Source organism: Stegodyphus dumicola, chromosome 11 (assembly GCF_044657685.1).
Source record: "Stegodyphus dumicola isolate Sdum_Otavi_A_Nest chromosome 11, ASM4465768v1".
NCBI classification, from domain to species: domain Eukaryota; kingdom Metazoa; phylum Arthropoda; class Arachnida; order Araneae; family Eresidae; genus Stegodyphus; species Stegodyphus dumicola.
The window spans coordinates 146,303,797-146,324,738 of NC_140778.1; the positions used below are offsets into that span (position 1 = coordinate 146,303,797).

Here is a 20,942-nt window from a genome sequence, read left to right on the forward strand (position 1 = left end):
ATGTAACTAAAACAAGGCCTCCTCTTAGGGAGATATCTCCATGGATCCCTATGAGAGATGATGGCTTTGTAGAACATCCAGTAAGCTCTAGAAAAGAAAATAATGAGGGACAAATTCAAATAATCTACTTTATACTGATTCTGTAATTCGCTAAGAAAGGTTACAAATCCCACATTAGTTTTATCGATTGACTTAGAAAGATTTTCATCAGTCTCGGTTTTATTTGAAATGGAGATATATAGTAAACTTTTTCTAAAACCATTATATGGGATATAAATATATTCCATGTAATATTTCATTCTTACAGAAAAGATATCACATTTAGACCATTTGTTCCTGGTATAATAATATAACTCTCATAGCTATACTTTCACAGAAAACAAAATTTCCCACACCCAAAACCTGCAATACCTTTTATACTGAGAATGGAAATTGAAAAATGCTTTGTGAAGAAAAGTTCTAAATTAAATTTATATTTTTTGTTAGCACAAAAGAATAAATATTTTAATCAGAAAAAGTAGAGCATTCAAAACTTAAATTGAGCCAGAGCGCACCGAAGCCCGGCTCTGATACTTCTTAGTTTTTCGGATAAATCATAATTCTAGATGGAGCGCATCGGTGCCCTAAATAAGAAGGCTCCGGCACTTCTTCTATGTACCAAACAACAATTTCAGTAGAAATTCTGATCTTGAAAATTTTATTTTTATCAATAAAATTATATTACAAATCGTTTATTAGATTTTAATTTATATCTGTACATTTAATTTAATCATTTAATTACTTTAATCTTTAACTATTTAATTATTTTAATGACTAACCATTATTAATTAACTTCATAATTATTAATTAATTATTAATCTAGTGATAAACTAATTAATTTACATTATTAATGATTTTAATTATTTATTTGCTCTTGTTCCTCGTTCCTGATGGTCTTGCGTAGGGCTCCGCACTTCCAATTTTAAAAATTAGGCCTTGACAGTATTAAATAAACAGAGAAGTTAGTAAATAAGACACATCATCAAGATGTGTCCATGAACCAATGCCTTTTTCAGAGCAGTTAAAAATGCTAAATTTTTCATTAAGCCAATGAAATGTTCAAATCTGCCTTGAATGTTTATATATATATATATATATATATAATGCAGTTGTAAATGAGAGTAAAAAATCTTTAAAATCAAGAACTAGAGCTGCTTAAGATTTCCTTAATTACTTAACTTTTGCTTTTATTCTTACAATTTACGAATTTTCCTAAGTTGGTTTAATCTACTTCTACTAAATTAATAACATATATATATATATATATATATATATATATACAATGGGAGTCAAAAATTTCCTGGAATTTTGTTATAATTCTTTAATTACCACAAAAAATTAATTTTTTTAACTACCACGATACTTATTTACTACTGGAATTCATAATAGCCAGGTTGTTACGAATTCAGGTAGGAGTGTGCGATGATCAGATGGTGTGATGTTGAAGTTCGAGCAAAGGGCGAGCATCAAGTTTATGCGAGGATTGGGGAAATCTGCTTCAGAGTCTTACAAACAGGTTACGGTAATGATTCTCTAAAGAAAGCAGCCTTACTGCAATTCAAGACTGCTTATTTGTTATGCAAAATAAGGGAAACCCTAGTAGGGTCCCTGAGCAATCCTGTCAAGATGATTTTAAGATGAAACGTGTCAGTGCAAAATTTATCTCGCAGCTGCTGAACCCAGATCAAACTGAAACTGGCAGTTGATTGCAATCGAACATTTTAACCCCTTAACTGCCGCGGGCGTATATATACGCCTTGCTCAGCCGATGCGTTAACTGCCCCAGGCGTATATATACGTCCTTCCAAACTGCTATCATTTGCTTTGCGCTGCTACACCTAAAATTATTCGCAAAGTTAACGCATCGGCTGCGCATCTGGGCGAGTTAACGCATCGGCTGAGCAGGCGTATATATACGCCCGCGGCGGTTAAGGGGTTAAAACATTCACACAAGTTTGTGTGTCCTGGAGAAGCTTACTTTGAAGGTGATTAAGCAAATGTGTACCTATACTGAGGTAATAAAGAGTTAGAAGAAAATTCCAGGAACTTTTCAACATCCCTTCCTATATACTTTGACTCTTTATGGTCTGTACTTATTATTTGTCCAATTTTACTGGATACTAGAATGTGAAGGGTTAATAACTTGGTTGAAGTGAGAGTTACCTTTAAACTAAGAAACAGTAGAATCTCCTGCTATTGCACATTCATGGGAACACAGAAAGTGCTCATTAAATGGAGAATGTTCATTTCTTAGTTCCACAGTCAGGTGATTCAGAAACTGTGCACTAGTAAAAAGTGTCTACTAAAATGCAATATTCATATTGGAGGTTTGCGAGCACATTAAAAGTTTTCTTTTTGCAAAAATTTAAATCACATACCATGACCAAATTTAAATTAATAAAAAAAATTTTACTATTAATAAATTAATTTTGGCTTTCTGTCTAGTTAGAAAAATTTTGAAAACTGTTTTGTGAAAGCATTGGCCAAGTCAGAAATGCACTTAATGAAATTGTACACTCTATCTCCCAGCCTCAGTGAAATGTATGTATAATTTCACAGTACACTTCTTTTTATTTCTCATATTGCTTTGCCATTTGGATGCTAAATTAAGAGTGAATATCTGGTTTTTATTATTATTATTATTATTATTTAATTGCTGTGTGATTTTTGTTTTTATTTCAACAATTATGCATCTGCAATTTCCAAATAATTCATTCCTATCTGTCATGACCCACCAGCGACTGAATGAAAAAATTTCTGAACACTGGCAGTTCAACCTGGTTTCGATTCCAGGCAAAGGGGCATTTTTGCATGGGCATTTTTGTGGTTTTCCCCATGTGTAATGCCTATGTAGGAGAGTTTCCCTTAGAAAGTCCTACAAGAGGGCATCTCTTCTCTTAGGCAGATAGCCTCGAGTGCTTTGCCATAATGAAATAAACCAAACAGCTTATTTGACATGTATTACTATTATTCTCATGTTTACAGATTATTACTTATATCTTTGCTTACACATTTTATGAATTGTCAATTAGCTCTGTATGAAGAAATGCATTAATCATATTATTAAATACTCCCTTGTATGCAGATTTAATCTATATTTATTACTTTAAAGTTGTCAATTTCATTCAAAATGTAAATTATTAAAAAAAATTAAGTGATGCCAAATGCATCAAATATATTTGAATAAAATATTTCAAAATTCTTGTAGAATTTAATAATGGCAAGCTGATGTGCTAAATTTAAATAAAGACAGCTTGTAGAGATATGAAACTGGATCTTTAATCAGGATGATGCCAGAAAGAACTTTCCAAAGGCGAAACTTTTCACAGTGAAGAAATAATGTATAGGAGACTTATGGTTCTGTCTGCAGCAAACTGATAGCCTGAGGAATTGCTTAGTCACTCTTTAGTAAATCAAAGACCCTTTGCTTCCAAGATATGAATTGGCAGGACTGGAAATTCATATTCTTGAATTTGTACATCTCTTCATGTAAACGAGAAATCAAATAAGTAAATGAGCAAGAAGTATTAGTTAAGTTACTGTATTAATAACTCACCAGTGTGTCTCTTTTGCTGGTATGATATATAAGAACGAATCTATTTTGTGTTAGCACTGTATTAATGAAGATCTGTTAGTTTAATAATATGTATTTCATCTCTTCTAACAATTCTGCACAGTTTAGTCACATCAAAATCAAACAGAATTTCACCCCCTTTTTAGCTCACATAATATCTTAGAACTCAATAAATGCAGAGTTAAAAAAATAACAGAACATTTTAAAAATTGTGTATCTCATTTCTCATGCAATTTGTTAGCACTGAAATTTTTTTGAACCTAATTATTAATCCATTAATAATATAATAATCAGATGAAACTGAAGAAGCATAAGAAAGATATGAAGCATGAGACCTTCATAGAACATGTGAACCAATTACAATTCAGCATGATATTATGCTATTACAGTTTATATGCAATATTAACATATTTCCTTCTAGTCTCCACCAATACTTGATAGTTACCAGTTTATTTATAAATACATTTAATTTGTTATTTGCGTATGATATTTAGAAAATGAGAAACATTTCTGAGTAAGCTATTAGTAACTACAATAGAGTCTCGCAAACTCAGCATAACGTGGACTGACAGATGTAGAGTTTCAAAAAAATTGAGTTTTATGGAATAAGGAGTGGGTTTTTCAGAACTCTGAATATTTAACTGTGAATTACTTTAGACATATGTAGCACAGTATTGAGCACGGAAAGTACAGCATACTATTAAATTAATGTTGATTTTTTATGTCAAGTTCTAGAAGAATAGGAGTTATAAAAAGAACAAATACCCTAAGAATTGAGTAAAATAAAGAATATAAAAAATCTTACATGCAAAAATGAAGAAAAATTATTAGTAGTTTTTGGTATAAAAATATCGTGTGATGGTAGATTGTCTCTCAACTCATTCCGAAGAAGCAACCAGCGTTGCCAGTTATTACAACATATCTTGAAATTTGTTCAGCAGTTCCAAGAATTAATGGCACAATGTGAAAATGGCAAAAATTATAGAAAAAGAACACTCAAATCTTTGAACAGAATAGGAAAGACATATGCATAAATAATAATTATATGTACTGTATGTAATATTTGCTCTGTTTGACCTAGAGATATCTTAAAAAAGTTTCTAAAACGTTGTCAAGTTATATGGAATGTCGAGATATTGGGAGTCGACTTTGCGCGACTCTCTACTGTGTTAACCTACCAGGCCCCCTTATCAGGGGGAAGAAAAATAGTACATTTCATTGATGTAATTATGGTTTAATGCAGTATATATATGCAACCTTTAAAAGAAACTTCATTCTTTTTCGATTTCAGTTACAGAATTGTAATAGCATTTGAGTATAAGTAGAAGCAAATATACAAGGATTCAATTTGTAATGTGTAAAATGAATTTCTATAACTTTGAATTTTAATAATGACAAATAATTTAACTTATGCAGGAAAAATGAAATGCTATAATATTAAATTATTCCTATATATTTTAGCATAAAAGTTTTAAGCTTATTACTCTCTTTACAGTAGACATAAAATTCGAATCTCAAACTCATTAATTCAGAATTCCATTGTGTTTAAATTAGAAATTCTGAAAAATGTTTCCATTTATTTAGTTACTGGTTACATATTCTAAAACAGGAAATTAGTAAAATTAATTTCTACGTTGATAGAAAAATCTAAAAAACATTAATTCCACTGCTATATATTGTGTCATATAGCATATACACAAATAAAGGAAATTTGAAAAATTAGTTTTATATTTCAACTTCATTTGAGACAAACTGATTTAAATTCATAGAACAGTAGTTTAAAAGTTTGAATTAGTACTTTATCAACAGAGGATAATGAGAATCATTTAATCTGATTTGAAATGCTTGGCAACAAACGCTGCTGTAATTGCAAAAATGCTGTTACACTAGACCGATTGTGATGCTGATAACACACTACTAGTCTTTATACAACCAAGTTGTTAAAGGTTTTGTTTTAAGAATTCAGATAATTCTCTTGGTATAATGAAGAAAGTAAAAGATCTGGTTCATCAGATTAATAAAATATAATTGCATTTTAAGCAAGAATGGATGTTGTATCTTAACAGTAATACTACATACTGGGTATTTATGTAACATACTATTAGTTCAACTACCTTGCAAAACTCGGAAAATTTTTTTAAACTGCTCTGTTCTAGCAACCATGAGCATAACAATTCTTTACTTTTAGCACAGTAGAATATTTAACATATTTTCTTACTTACAGTGTCACCATAGTTTTATGTCTTGAGTTTGTTGTAAGCCAAGTTCTAATAGTTTCATAGGCAAATTATGACAATTTTTATCTGAAATTTAATTTAAAATATAAACTTACGAGATTTGCCTGCAATGGATGAAACTGCGGTGAAAGTTTTCCGAAAATACAGTTGTCATACTGTCGCTAAAGGGAACCCATGTTTTAAATCTTGGTAATTAAATGTATGTTCCTAAAGTGATATTCATACTGATTACAACAGAATATCCTCCCATCCCCTGAAAAAAAAAGGATGCCTTCAAAAAAGTTTATTGATTTTGGGAATAAATACCTAATTAAAATGTAGAATATGTAAGTAATAATATTAAATTCTTCGTAATTACAATGCATTATTCTTTTTATAAAAAAAGTCAAATTGTGCCAAAGTCAACACTGTGCTATTATATGTATTTACTGAACATCTCACTTAGCTAAGTAACTTGTGAGTCACTAAGTGAACTTGGCCATGTAAGTAACTCTAGATAAGGTATTTGAAAGATGAGTCAGACTGGATTTTGCATTTGAATAGTGAGTAAACTCATTTCCACAAAAGATATATCATCACATACAAATCAAATTTCTCTCAATTCTCAAAGAGAATATCAGGATAATAATTAAATTCTATTTCAAATTTAATTTTGCTATATACTGATAAATCATTTTTAATAATATTCAGTTCAACAATGAAACAACCATTATGCAAATAATGAGGGTATAAACTGACCTCCTTCTGTTTGCGTTTAAATTCTCCAATGTCACTAGATTTGGGAATGAACTGATGTGGAGTCTGAATTTTGATAGCTGTACTGTGCGAAGGTGAACCCTCCTGTACCCACTGTAGGAAAAAGAAAGAAAAGGGAAAATATCAAAGAAAAGGTTTAACATAAAAAGCTAACAGAATATAAAAGAAAACAGGTTTTATACACAGTCTGTAAGGTTTTCTGCCATGTAATAAATTGATCGAAAATTTTAGTTTATAATAAATTTACACATAAGCCAGATAATGCAAAAATTAACCATGAGGTTAAGCTTTAAAATAATCTTAGGCATTTAATTACAATTAGAACTGAAAAATGTTAGCACAGCCAGAACAGCAGTTTAGAAATGGAAATGAAAGATGATTTTAATAATTTCTAACCATTCTAAGTCAATTCAACATCAATTTAACCCAAATCACATACATTTTACACTGCTTTTATTTTGCCAAAACATATTCAATATAAAGGAAATATATTACACTACAAAGCACTGATTTCAAAAAAATTATTAAATTTTACAATTTAAATAAGATTTCTATTTTTATTAAAAGATATATACGTAATTAAAAGGAATGGTAACAGAAAGATAATAATAAATAGACTTTCAGATATAAAAATCAAAAGAAAATTCATTAAAGAGCAAGTTTAAAATTAAATTTAAAATGGCAGAAGACCTTTTGTAAAACAAATTATAGACAAATATTAAATGAAAAAGAAATTTCTTGAAAAGTGGAAAGAAACTAAATGAAAAGGAAATAGTGGGTACAGAAAAAGATCATGAAAAATTTATGTTTTTAAAATTTTCTGAATTGTTATGAAAAGTTTCTGAATTGATCATATATTTTTGCACTTGGTATTTGAAAAACATGATTCGCCGCTTCAAAATAATATTAACAGATATAATTTTTTAAATTATGGCATATTTAAATTACTGCATTCTGGAATGTACAGTTCAAAATGTTGACATATTCAGCAGGATTTTTAACTATTAGTAATACTTGTTTTTAAAGATAAAAATTGACATTAACTGCACAAGATTTCAAAATAATGTGACTTAAATTATTGTTATGAAAAAATACCAGTTTTTCATTTTTTAAAAATACATGCCTATTCCAATTTTTTTCCCAGTTTGTACAATTTTTATATGGTAAATTATACTACAAAAATTTATTACATGTGTATTAAATGTTTATATGTTATATATAAGAAAGTGTTAATTACAAAATGTATATTTTTCAGATTAAGCTTAATAACACAACTAGAAGTAATTTTAATGTATAAGTAAAATCATGCACACAAAAGAAGCAATAAACCTGTTTTTAATAGATGAAATTCACAGGCCGTGGTAGTAAATTTAGTTATCACACAGTTACTAAACACAAAATTAAGACATTGAAGCTTTCATTATGAGTAAATTTTAATAGCATTAAATCTTGTTACACAGAAGCCAAAGAGCATGCACATTCACAATAATATTCATTTAAAAAAAGAAATGTGTTATATGAAAAATTTCCATTTTGAAACATTATATATAGTTAGAAAAGCAACAGCATCACATTAACCACAAATGTATTATGAGAAATGCTTAGTTGCCATAAAAAGAATATTACATTTTTCTGTTAACACACACAACAATAAATGCAAACAAGAAAATATAAACTTAAATGTTTTTGAATAACTAAATTTATATAATTAAAAATAAAAGCATAAAAAGAAATTGAAAATATTCTTGGATAGAATTTTCTCCCCTACTACTTTATATTAAAATGTTATCATAATTCATGAGATATTCATGAGATTTTTTTTTTTTTTCCTGGAAAGAATTTTTCATACTACTACTTTACATTAAAAGATAATCAAAATCCAGAGACATTTTACAAACTGCATGTACAAGAAAAAAGTTACTAACTGCATTATTGCTGAGTACTTAATACAAGATACAAAAACATTCTTCTCCGTAATTCAAAATGCAATCTTTCCATTTCTAAGATTCCCTCTATATTATTATAAGTGTTGACAATGATGTACCAAACGATACATATCATCACAAACTGCCAATATAATGAGAATGAGAAATAAATAATTATTTCTTACATGAAATTGTTAACAATTTCTATCAATTTCACAATCTTATAGAACACAAATAATGGTTAAATGCTTTTAAAATACACTAATCACATTTTAACAATAAAAACAAGTGAAATCCTTCTGCAACATAGTTCTTCATATATCCTACTTAAAAAGTGTATTGTAATCTGAGAAAACACTAAATTAATAATCATCAATGAAAACTGAATATTTCATTCTCTGTGTGTTAAATTATAGCTACATAAGTTAATTTGTCCAAAAACTGTAAAAAAATTCTTAGAATTCAGCAAGTATTAATATTAAAGCAGTCATTAGTAAGTGCAAAAGACACTATGCCTATATTTACATATTAAGTGTTATATACAAATAGGTTTTCAGAGTATATGTATATGAAAAGACAAAACCTTCTAATGCAATCAACAACAATTTAAAAATAACCTGAACTTTTCAAGATTCTATTTTTAGAGACTGACTAGGCATTGCTCTCTCTAGAACAGGTATATATATATATATATATATAAGATTATTATCAATATTATTAGCTGAAATTTTTGACTTCAGATCATTTTGTCTCATAAACTATAAATTAATGTCAGAAGTAAAGTTTCATTTAGAGAAAACAACAATATTAGAAGGCATAAAAAAATTTACACTATCTATCATTTAGTATTCCAATATGATTATGTTCTAATGTTTCTTTGATTACTTTGTCTTATTTAGAAAAATAGCTTAAAGATCCATATCACATTTCTAGACAACAAAATCTATTATTAACAATACCTCACTAATACCAATCACATAAATAATATATAACACAGCTGAGATTTAAAAGAAAAACTAGGTCAGATTTTCAAGTATATGACATAAGATATTAATGAATGCTGAAAAGTATGTAATACTGTTCCTGACTAGTACAATAAATAACATGACAATATTTTTACACAATTGTTGATTTCACCAGTAAAATATTTCTATAAAGTGCAAGTAATTACTTGAAAGTGCATGTAGAATCAAACTGATTTCTAAAAGAATCACTCTAGGAACCTCGAATAATGCGTATCTACTAGTTTATAGTTTTAAAAAAACTAATAATGTGTATCTACTAGTTTATAGTTTTAAAAAAACTAATAATGTGTATCTACTAGTTTCTAGTTTTAAAAAAATGAAATTAACATGAAATGCCTAAACTGCTGACAGAAATATTAAAGCTATTCAATATTTGTATACAAACTACATGGGATACTACACATTGTTTACAAAACAAATCAATCACACAAAACATGAGCAATATTTGATTCATGGTGAGAACATCACATCTGTACAAAATGCACAGCACAAGAACTTGAATGTACAATACTTTCTGTATTTACATTGAAGCAACGTACATGAAGCAGCTCTACTTTGAGGATATATAAATGAGGAAATACACAAATGTAAAAATAAAAAATATATATCACTAAATATTCTATGCAAATTTAAGCACTACAACGGCACACAAAAAAAAATGCATAAAAATATTGTTCACTAATAAGCAAAATGCTTCTCAAATATTTGATACAACCATTTACGTGAGCATAACTGGTGAGCAGATCTTAAATATGATGTAATTTAACTGATCTTGTTCAGGTTTGAAATATAAGAGGGAAAATAAAAGAAAAACGGAATGTAGATTTAAAAAAAAATCAAGTGCTATAAAATAGAACACAACTAAAACACAGAAAGCATGATGCAAATTCAAATAATAAAGAAAAATATAAAAAATACAAAGTGAACTATATTTAAGACAAACTAAAACTCCATAAAATTTGTTAGTACTATTATTATTACTAATAAAGTTACTACAAAAATAATATTCCTATAACTAAAGAAATTAGGCGACTAAAAGCTTAAAAGCCACTAGCAGCAAATATATTGAGTAACTTTTGCTTAAATACGCATATGCTTCTGAAGACTCAAATGTAAAAAAATCATCAGTTTACATAAAGCAATCTAATTACTGGCAAAATAGGTCCCACTACATTCAGATAAAAAGGATATTACACTAAACATGAAACTGTTTTTATCTCTAAGAAAGAGAAGCAGCATAATAATAATAATGTTCAGATGCTGCAAGATACACACTTAAAAATGCTTTAGTGAATGAAAATAAAACCCTTCATTCTTCGTACCTGAAGTACTGAAATTCAGACAATATACTTTAAATCAATTTTCCAAAAAATGCAAGCAAAAACTTGTTAAATTTGCAATCTTATTAAATAAAGAGCTCTCTCTTTTAATAAGATTACGTCACACAAAAGACATATTTATTACATATATTCATATAATATGCTAAATATTTTTATATAATTATTAAATGAAGCCCAGTTTTTTTAAACAGTATTTTATGTGATATTTGATGGCCTTTGAGAACAAAAAAAATAAACCAATAATTACAGAGCTGAGAAGACTAAACAGGGGCAAATGAAAATAAAATACAACATGAGCAAAATATATATATATATATATATATATATGTATGAACATTGTAATGAATATTATTTCAAAAGACATTAGTACAGTTAAAAAAATGCACGGAAACATACAGAAAATCTCTGTGATATTAAGTAAATGCTGTATTACAATAATAAAAATGTGACATTCAAGGCAAAATTCCTCCCCCCCCCCTCCAAAATTTAGTTCAGTTAAAAAAAAAAAAAAAAAAAAAAAAAAACCAATGTCTTATTTGAGAATTAAATTAACAAAAGGAATTTTCTTAGATTGAAAACTATTACAAACAGCCCAGAACATTTTATAACATTTACCAATCTTCAATTATTTATTCCTATATAAAATTTTAAAACGTATTCTTACATCAGTTTATGTAGTAATAAATTCCTAGTCACACTGTAGCTTGATGAGACATATTTTACAATTCGCAATGTAAGTAAACCAGAAAATTAATACCTTTGAAAAACATGTCCTAATTTTTAACAAATCAATTTAATTTTTGTTCATATTGAATATGCTGATGTTTTTATCTTGTTCTTTCTTAAAACTGTACCATTTTTAGGAAATAACCTTACAAGACATACTATTTTCAGAGAAATCATAAAATATGATAAATCAGATAATTGAAGAGATTCACAAATTCGGTAAATGACCAAGTGTTTATGTTTATATCAAAATAGCATACATTTGACAATATATTTATCAGAAATTCAGTCCCACATGAAACTTTACATAACAAATTACTAAGTAAATAAATGCACAATAAAAAAAGAAACAACAAAATTCTACTGCCTTCCAAAGTTAAATTATGCAGCATAAGAATACTTTTTAACACAAACGTTAAACACAAATACTCATCTGTACATCAAAGAATGAATTAAAGCTTCGAATTTTGAAACATACATCTCTTAACAAGAATGCTAAATGTAAACATTTGCAGATAGCCAAAACAATTATACTTCTAATTCACCAATAAAAATTAAGTATTCACAACTTTGGATACAAATACGATATGGTTCAAAATCATTAATGCAAAAATTACATTTATGTGTTGAGCCACATGAAGACCATTATAATGCTGATTATAGCAAACTTATAATTCTTACTTTACATTTTTTATGACCGTACTTTTTTTTGGCATATTACTATCATCACCAGACTAATAATTTTTAAGCAAAGAATTTCAATAACAAGTGACAAAAATCAAGCTTCTACCTTAGTTATTTTTTTGGGATCAGGAGTTCCAGTTTCAAGAACTTCTACTTTTTGATAAACATTTGGAGAATTCACCCAACGCAGCTTGTCTTGAGTTTTTCGGCCTTCTACCAGTTTCTTTAAGGGACTAAAAGATTTAAAAAAAAACATTTTAAAATTTACTTAGTTACAAAATTAACTTTAAAAAATTTAAAAATCAGTTAGTTATTATATTTTAATAGTCACACAAAAGTGCTCTTTTAAACTTTAATATGTTTTATCAGTAGAGATTATGAACAGATGATGGAATAGAAAAATATTTTATAGTATACTAGATGAATACACATTTAAACTAACATGGGAACATTACATAATCTTCTAAATATTTAAAATATGTATAACGTAATTTTATAAAATAATTTAATGTTTTTAATTAGTTAGAACCTGAATTAAACACATTTTTATTTAAATCAATCAGATTAAAAAGGAAAAAAAAAAAAACATTCTTAAGAACTGTATCGATTGCTTTTTATTAGCTTGGTTTATTAATCAATAACAGACATTAAATTTTAAAGACAATATCTTACATTTTGCCAAATAGCAACAGACTCAAATGAAAAATGAAACAACACATTTCAGGTGATCTATGCAAAATTCTATTTACAGACTCATAAATGGACTAAATATACATATATCCCCAATTTACAGGAAAATTGTTAAAAATTGATTAGATTCTCCAGCTGCTGAAATTAATTTAATATATTAGCTATCTATTGCTTTGAAGTATGGTTCCTAGCAGTAAATCAATGCCTTTTTTTTTTTTTATTTCAGCTTTATTTATGAATCATAAAATAATATTTACTTAATTCTTTATACATTTTTAAGTCTATTAAAACCACACATTATTGGATCTAGTGATCACTGCATAATACTTTCTTGCAGAATACATGTGAAGTGCTACATTTTTTACTTGTCAAACATTTTTATATACTGAGAACATTTCTTTCTTTCTTTAATATCATGTTTATTTCATAGAAGGATTTCACTCCAGTTTGGAAAACAGTAGTTAGGAAATGAAAAATAAATAGTTTTATAATAAATTTTAAAAACGCATCTAGTTTCTTTTGCTCCATTGGTTTGCAATACATTTTTTTTCCCCAGAATAATCTCATGACTACAAATACTTATCAAAAAATCATTACCTGTTTTACAATTTGGATTTACACTAATAATTATCACATACATCTTGGGCATTTCAGTTTGTTGACTCAAGATATTACTCATGCAAAACATATACCCATACAAGCCTTATACTGGCATATGACTCTGAAACATGGATTGTAGCTACGGTATGGGAAACGTACGAAGGTGTTTTTGAAAAGGAAAATCTTCAGAAAATTCTTTGGTGCAGCAAATATTGATGACTTGTGATGACATAGATATAAATTATATATCATAATGTGCCAAATGAATTATACACTCTTTTGCAAAAAAATCGAAGCACCATGAAGAAAGTGGTTGTTTTTGATGAAATTGAATATGCGTATAGCTCATACACAAATAATACAATGATTAATAAATCAAGATCATAGTACCTGTTCATGGCTCACAAACACTCATTGAGTGTTCAAATTAGTAGTTGGTCAAACTACCCCTGCTGGCAATGTAATTGAATTCGTCAAGGCAAGGAGTGGTGGAGGTTCCTAATGTCATCCTGCGACACATTCTGCCAGGCATTCATCAGTTGTCACTCCAGATCTGCGATATTTTGTGGTGCCCGAATCTGGCGGCCTACTATGTCCCAGACATGCTCGATTGGTGAAAGGTCTGGTGACCCTGCATGGACACAGTCCAAAGATATGCAAGCTGTATGTGGCCTGGCATTATCTTTATTGGAAAATGGCCCCAGGATGACGTGCCATGAAGGGTAATGCAACCAGCCGCAGGATGGTATCGATATATCATTGAGCTGTTAAAGATGTACAGAGGATGACTAAGTTGGCTTGCTGTCGTAAGAAATAGCGCCCCACACTATCACACCTGGGGGTAATGGCTTTATACCTTTGTAAAACAAAGCTGATTGGGATTGCTGGCCTTGTCCTCTCCAGACACGAACACGGTGGTCATCTGCTTCAAGAGTGAAGCAGGATTCAACGCTGAACGCTATGCAATGCCAGTCTGATGGCAGCCATGATCATTGGCTGTGACACCACTCCATACAACTCTGTCGATGTTGTGGGTCAAAGGCCTCTGTAAGCATAACCTCGCCTCAGACAAACGCAGTGAGATGGAGGTATAGATGTGGCTGTAGTGCATTGAATAGTCAACAATCATACCATTGGAGCAGTTCGGGCCTGGCGAACAATCATCTTATCTTGCCTCACATTTGTGCTCCTTGGCCTTCCAGAGTCTTCATTTCGTCTGCAATTCCTTGTAGCAACCATTGCTGTCACCATCTTTTGCACAGCAGTGCCTGTATGCTGCAGGTGGCGGCCTATTGCTCAGAATGAGCATCCAGCTTCCCGCAACCCTACAACGCAACCATGTTCGAAGTCATTTAGTTCTCTGTAAGGTCTTCGATATCGTCACAATTGCATCTTTAGTTGCTTCCTTTACGTAATTACAATGGCAACAACAAAAGAAGATAAATTTCCTCCTCTATTACTGGTTTTATACTTTGTGAATTGAGCACTAGAAATGCGCACTATGATCGCAATCATTTTCCTTGAAACTTTGATCATTTGCACGTTTAATCAAGATGTTTTTGTATAACAAATTTCATTATGATCGCAAAAGTCCTTCTTGGTGCTTCGATTTTTTTGCAAAAGAGTGTATATCGAAAATATAGAATTCAGAATAAATGAATTATATATTGTGCTAAATCTAATAAAATTAATCCACAAAATTTGCTCATTGTACTTATTGAAAGAATTCTTCCTCTTTGGGACTTAAAACTATAAAATGAAAAATGAGTCAAAAAAAGGCTCGAGCTCTGACATTTGGACTGAAACAATAATAATATCTATAATACTATTAAAACTACCAACTAAAAAACTTTGAACCAAACAGAAAGTAGAGTTAAAGAGTTTTAAAATTATCTGTCTCTTTTTTAGAAAAATCAGACATTATATACATTACGACATACTGCTTTTATACTTCATAATGGTGCTAAATTTCTGAGTAAATATAAGATACAGGTGGGAACTCAACACACTATGGTCAACTGGAATGTGCAATTCTGGCGAGTTCAGATGAGAACTGAAAATGATGGTCATCATTTAGAATATGTTTTGCTGTAATAAAATTAGTAAAATTTTAAAACTATTATAAAGGTGTGGTTTAATGTCTAATTTATTAATTCAATGCCTTTCACTGGCAATATTTGTAACTATTTTTTCCCTCTGAAAGGCATTCCCATCCCTTCAATAAATTCGCCACAAAATTTCACAATTTTCCGATGAATGGTTTTGCCTGCAGGGAGCTCTGAAATAGGGTTCTTTAATTCTTGACACTGTGTATATTACAGCTGCTGCTTACTATAAAGGATTTGGATATAAAAGTAAAGTAAATGGAGAATCTTTATGTAAAATCGAAATACAATTAACTTTCAATTCTCTAACGTTACACACTGTGCATCGAGTCTACACAATATTTCCTGTTTAAGTTGTGTTATAACCATAGATACCGCCTTTTGACATTCAAGTAGATAACAAATAAAATGATTTATATAATTTTAGGCCAGAAAATTCTTCTTCTATTTATTTGACTACTGGAAGCTGCACCTTTTATACACTCAACTATCCAGAATTTTCACTTAATCAGCATTTGTCATTGCCAAGAAATGACAAAAAGCTTGGAATTAAGCAAGCTTTTACTACATATGATTATTGCGTCTGACACTTAGTTATTTTTTCAAAAAAAGATGATAACATGATTTTGCAAAGTAGATCATAATGCTGAATAAAAAAAAATAACATGATCTTGGAAGGCAGATCAAAATTCTGGATATAAAAATTTTCTATCATAGTATAACATGACTTTCAAATCTTATAAATGTTTACCTCAGCCACTTGTCTTCACCAAAATATTGGGCATAGGATGAAGCTGATGGTGGTACTTCAACTTCACTTTTCTGCCGAACTTGATCAGTACGAACCATTGGCTGTTTGAAAGTGTAACCAGTTCGAAAACCCTATAAAAAATTTAACCAATCATCAAAATCAGAAATTACTATCTGTAATTATTAAACTATTACCTATAGGATTAATTTATTTATAACAGTTCATGCTTTTAATTTTCCAGAAAAAAAAAATCATGTATTACTTTTCCAACTAATTTTAAAGCACTAAAGCACTGGGACTAAAGCTTATAAACACATCATGCAAGTTTTTTTAGCATTTTATAAAATGTTTTTGGTGAAGCACAACTTTTAAAAAATGAATAACATTTTAAAAGTAATTAATTTCTACTTAATTTAAGTAATATTTGATCTGCTACATAGTTATAAATAAAAGTTCAGAATGATTTTAATCCAGTTTTTAATTTGTATCAATTCTAAATGAGTCCTGCATGAGTCTGCATGCAATAGTTTTAGACCTATCAAGAATTTAAAAGTTTAAATGGTGCTAAGCCTAACGTGGTCACCATTTGTTTACATTTGACACTCAGAACAATAAATTCAGTTGGTGAACCAACTTCAATATTTTTTTCTCCAGTAGGGCCAAAAGTTAACTTTCAATTTTGCGCACTGAAAATTTTGTCTTCCTACCCACTGGCTGAACTGCTTGTTTGGGCATAGAAACTCTAATTTCAATTGTAAAAAATGTTTTGTATCTGTTTTCAACTGTATTTGTTGTTTTACGTTTTTCTGTATTTTGCAATTTTTAATGAAGATTGAATTTTATGTATTTTTGCCTTGCCGCAAGCTGAATTGATTAATAAGCTGATTTAGAAATATATCTCTAATGAAATTCCAGGAAATAAGTTTAAATGAAGTGCAGCAAAAAATGTGTGTAATTTAATAAGCTGGGGTATTATGAAGTCATGTTGGCCACATCAAATATTTTTACTTAATGTTTAAACAATATTTTTTGCACATCTCTTTACTTAGACTAAGAACATCAGAACTTTACTTTTTTCACCATCAAATTGAGCAGGAAAAAATCTTTGAAATAAAAATTGTAATTTATTTCTCAATTTTGGCAAATTTTGAAAAATTGCTTGATTTTTTTCAACTATTTGACCCCTTTGATTTTCAAATTTCAACATCTAAAAATGCATCAAATACAAAGTTTTGAAATTTTTAGAGTTTATGAAACAACACTTTACCCTGTTTTAAAACAATAATTTATTTATTTAAAAAATTATTATTTTAAAAGACATTTATATAAAAATTTGTTTTAGTCTCAAACAGAAAGGGAGGATTGGTTCTTCTGGCCATCACATCACTTGTAGATGTAATTACTTTCAAAGACATCACATGAATCACTTTTGTACAGATAGCTTTGAATTTATGATATCAAAAATAACATAATTTCAGGGTTTATTTGCATGTAAAATTATTCACAAAGAATCTATACTGCATTTTTACAACTTCCATTTTTTTTCTTTACCCATTTCAAAATTTTACACATATTTCTCTCAGCATTTCCATCTAAGTTGATTTTCTTAAATTGTATTGCATACAAATTTTCAATTGAGTAATTTGATTGACAATATCTCAATGAAACTAAATAGATAATACAAATTATAAAAAAATGTAAAACATAAGCTTTTGTAAAAAAAAAAAAAAAAAAAAAAAAAAAAAACTAAAAGGAGAAAAATAATTTATCATATAATTTAATGAACACAATCAACCATAATTTTATATCAAGAATAATAAAAGCATGGGTGTCTAAAATAACAAAATCTATTCATTTTATTGCACTATCAAAAATACTATCCATTATCCTCATAAATTTATCAGCAATGGCCCATGATTTTATTACTATTTATGCCTGAAAATTAAAAATTAAATTATTAACATAAACAGTTAAATGATTTCCGTTTCTAGATAATGATGTTGAGACTTCAAAAAATCATATAGAAGCAAATACACTGAACAATGCTAAAAACAGCAACAATGCAAAAGGATGATGAAATTGTATATAGAACAAAATTTACAAGATGCTCCAAAATATGAAATAATTTACGCTTTGCTAAAATATGATGAAATCTTCAATAGGAAAGCAATATAATTATAGTTGTTTTTTTAATATTTAAAGATCTGAAATATATATTGTGGCTGAAAAACTCTTTCAAACAATCCAATCAAAAATTATAGTTTTCTCTCTCTACATAAATTAAATAAAATACATGTTGGTGAACTAGATGGCCATATGTACGCACACATTTTCGACATTAATATTCGAGTGATCTACATTACAGTTAATACCATACCATTTATATTAACAGCACTGAGGACTGAAAATGTTATACTATTGTCTAGATTCATTAAAATAATATTTTGCAAATTCTCCATTTAATGAATTTTCCATTCATGAGATCCAGTGACTTTGTTAAAAAGGTATCCTACTTTTATTTTAAAATAAAATCATTTTTAAAATAGCTTTTCTACACTACCCTTTAAATCACAAAAGTTGAGTTCCTTTAAAAATATTCTTCAATTTTTAGCAACACATACTTCAAACTGAAATAATTAAACAATGATTAAAGTATTATAAAACATGTTACTTTCAAAAATTATTTGATTTCACAACTTTCTTCAAAATAATATTCTACATTTTGCAATAAAACATGGCAAAACAGTACAATTTTTGCATGTTAGATTAAAATGGATAATCTTGAGAAAATTATAAATTTATTTATCCTTGGCAATTTCTTCATATTTACATCTTAAATGCAAAAGCTACTTACAGCATTGTCTAGCATTCGCATAAGTGCTTCAAATTCCAAATCCCAAACTCTCCACTTTTTTTGTTTTTCCTTTGGTTCTGCTCTCTCTTTGTCTTCATCACCACCAGGTGGCTCACTGTCTTTCAATTCAGGAGGATAACCTCCAGAAGTAACAATTTCTCTTTCGTGTTTTATGGCTTCCTCAGACATTAACTGTATATTATCAATACCAATTGGCATCAACCTCACCTTCATGGGGAGAAAAAGATAAGTATCAACTCAAAATGGAAGCTTCACAAATTCAAAAATTATAGATATTTTCAAATGAAAATACATAAGAATAAAAGAAAAATTCACACTGAAATTCACTGTTCGGTACCAGGAAAGCAAATATATTTAACTAAAATAAATATCAGAACATAAAACTGAAATTAAGCAGAAAGATTACTCTGAATGTCTTGAGATTTGATGTTAAAATACATAAATATAGTAATTCCCATTGCCTTTTCTTGATGTCTTGGCCCTTACACTAAATACAACTTCTCTTTCTATCAAACCACTTGTTAAATATCACTCACATTCTCCCTTCGGTATGCTGCCTAAAAATTTCGTGTAGACCAGTATACATCTTTCAAGAGATTCAAATCTCTATCCAGAAATATTTTCCTTGACATTGGAAAGACTGAAGAAGAAGTCACTTTAAACTAAACACAGATCATGAGGAAGACGGAAATGAATACAAAATCCTGACAGCTTTTTACAACTTTTTTCCTTTCTCTTTTTTTTTTTTTTAGCCCAAAGGAACCCACAGATGGGCTATTAATTTCTTTTTGGCATTTTGCATTGATTCACTATAAATGATGGTTCACTTTTCAAATTGTTGCCACCAAATATTAGAGCCCTGCATTACAGTTAAAGAAATTGCATAATTAACAATTTGCATGAATGTATACACGTTTCTCGTACTGTGAAAAAACAGCAGCAAATAGAGACATAAATTTTGAATAACATAGTCCTCCACTCAAATATCGGCATCTGGAAGACCAAATTTTGGAATATGTTTTATTATTTATTTCATATTTTGTAACCCTTTAATGAATTTTTGATTAACAAACTCAACGATTTCAAAGTGAGCAATGGCAACACTGAAGGGGGCGGAACATTTTTACCTCCAGCATGCGAGACTGTGTATCGGAAATTCTAAAGATATGCTCTTTTTAAATTCTTTTGCGATAGTACTGTTGAACTGAATTTTATGGTTTAAATGTGAAGAACATATTTAATAAATAGAGGTATCACACAAAACGTTAAAGAAATGCCCCTTTGGGCATAATATAAAATCTGAATGCTTTCAGATTTTTTTAATGTAGTTATTTCCCCCCCCCCCCCGGTTTTGAGAGAGAGTGCTATTGTTTTCTCATAATTTATTAGGATTCCCCATGCTCCTATTTCTGGCCATATAATTCTTAAAATACTAAATTATCATTTTATAATATATAACTTAGTACAAGAGAAGAAAAAGCAAATTTTCTTCCAAGCACATCTTTTTTTAGACCTTAATGAAAAGATCTTCACCGGGCAAATCCCATATGCCAGGCAAATATTTTGTTTAATTTCTGGATCTTAATATGAAACCAAAATTCATTATTTGTTACGG

At 29.0% G+C, this 20,942-nt stretch overlaps 1 protein-coding gene across 3 annotated transcripts in view; it reads right to left on the bottom strand.

Moving 5' to 3' along the window:
• Window positions 1-20,942, bottom strand: part of LOC118190579 (protein hu-li tai shao-like) — a 152,290-nt gene that overhangs the window by 32,440 nt on the left and 98,908 nt on the right. For 2 of the 3 annotated variants that reach the window (XM_085827292.1, XM_085827291.1), the window contains exons 7-10: window positions 19,307-19,534; window positions 16,453-16,583; window positions 12,413-12,539; window positions 6,589-6,699 (exon numbers count right to left, since the gene is read on the bottom strand). In XM_085827292.1, coding sequence (XP_085683418.1) covers window positions 6,589-6,699; window positions 12,413-12,539; window positions 16,453-16,583; window positions 19,307-19,534 — 597 coding nt within the window. The remainder of the gene's footprint in view (window positions 1-6,588; window positions 6,700-12,412; window positions 12,540-16,452; window positions 16,584-19,306; window positions 19,535-20,942) is intronic. The other variant, XM_085827293.1, reaches the window with a different exon arrangement.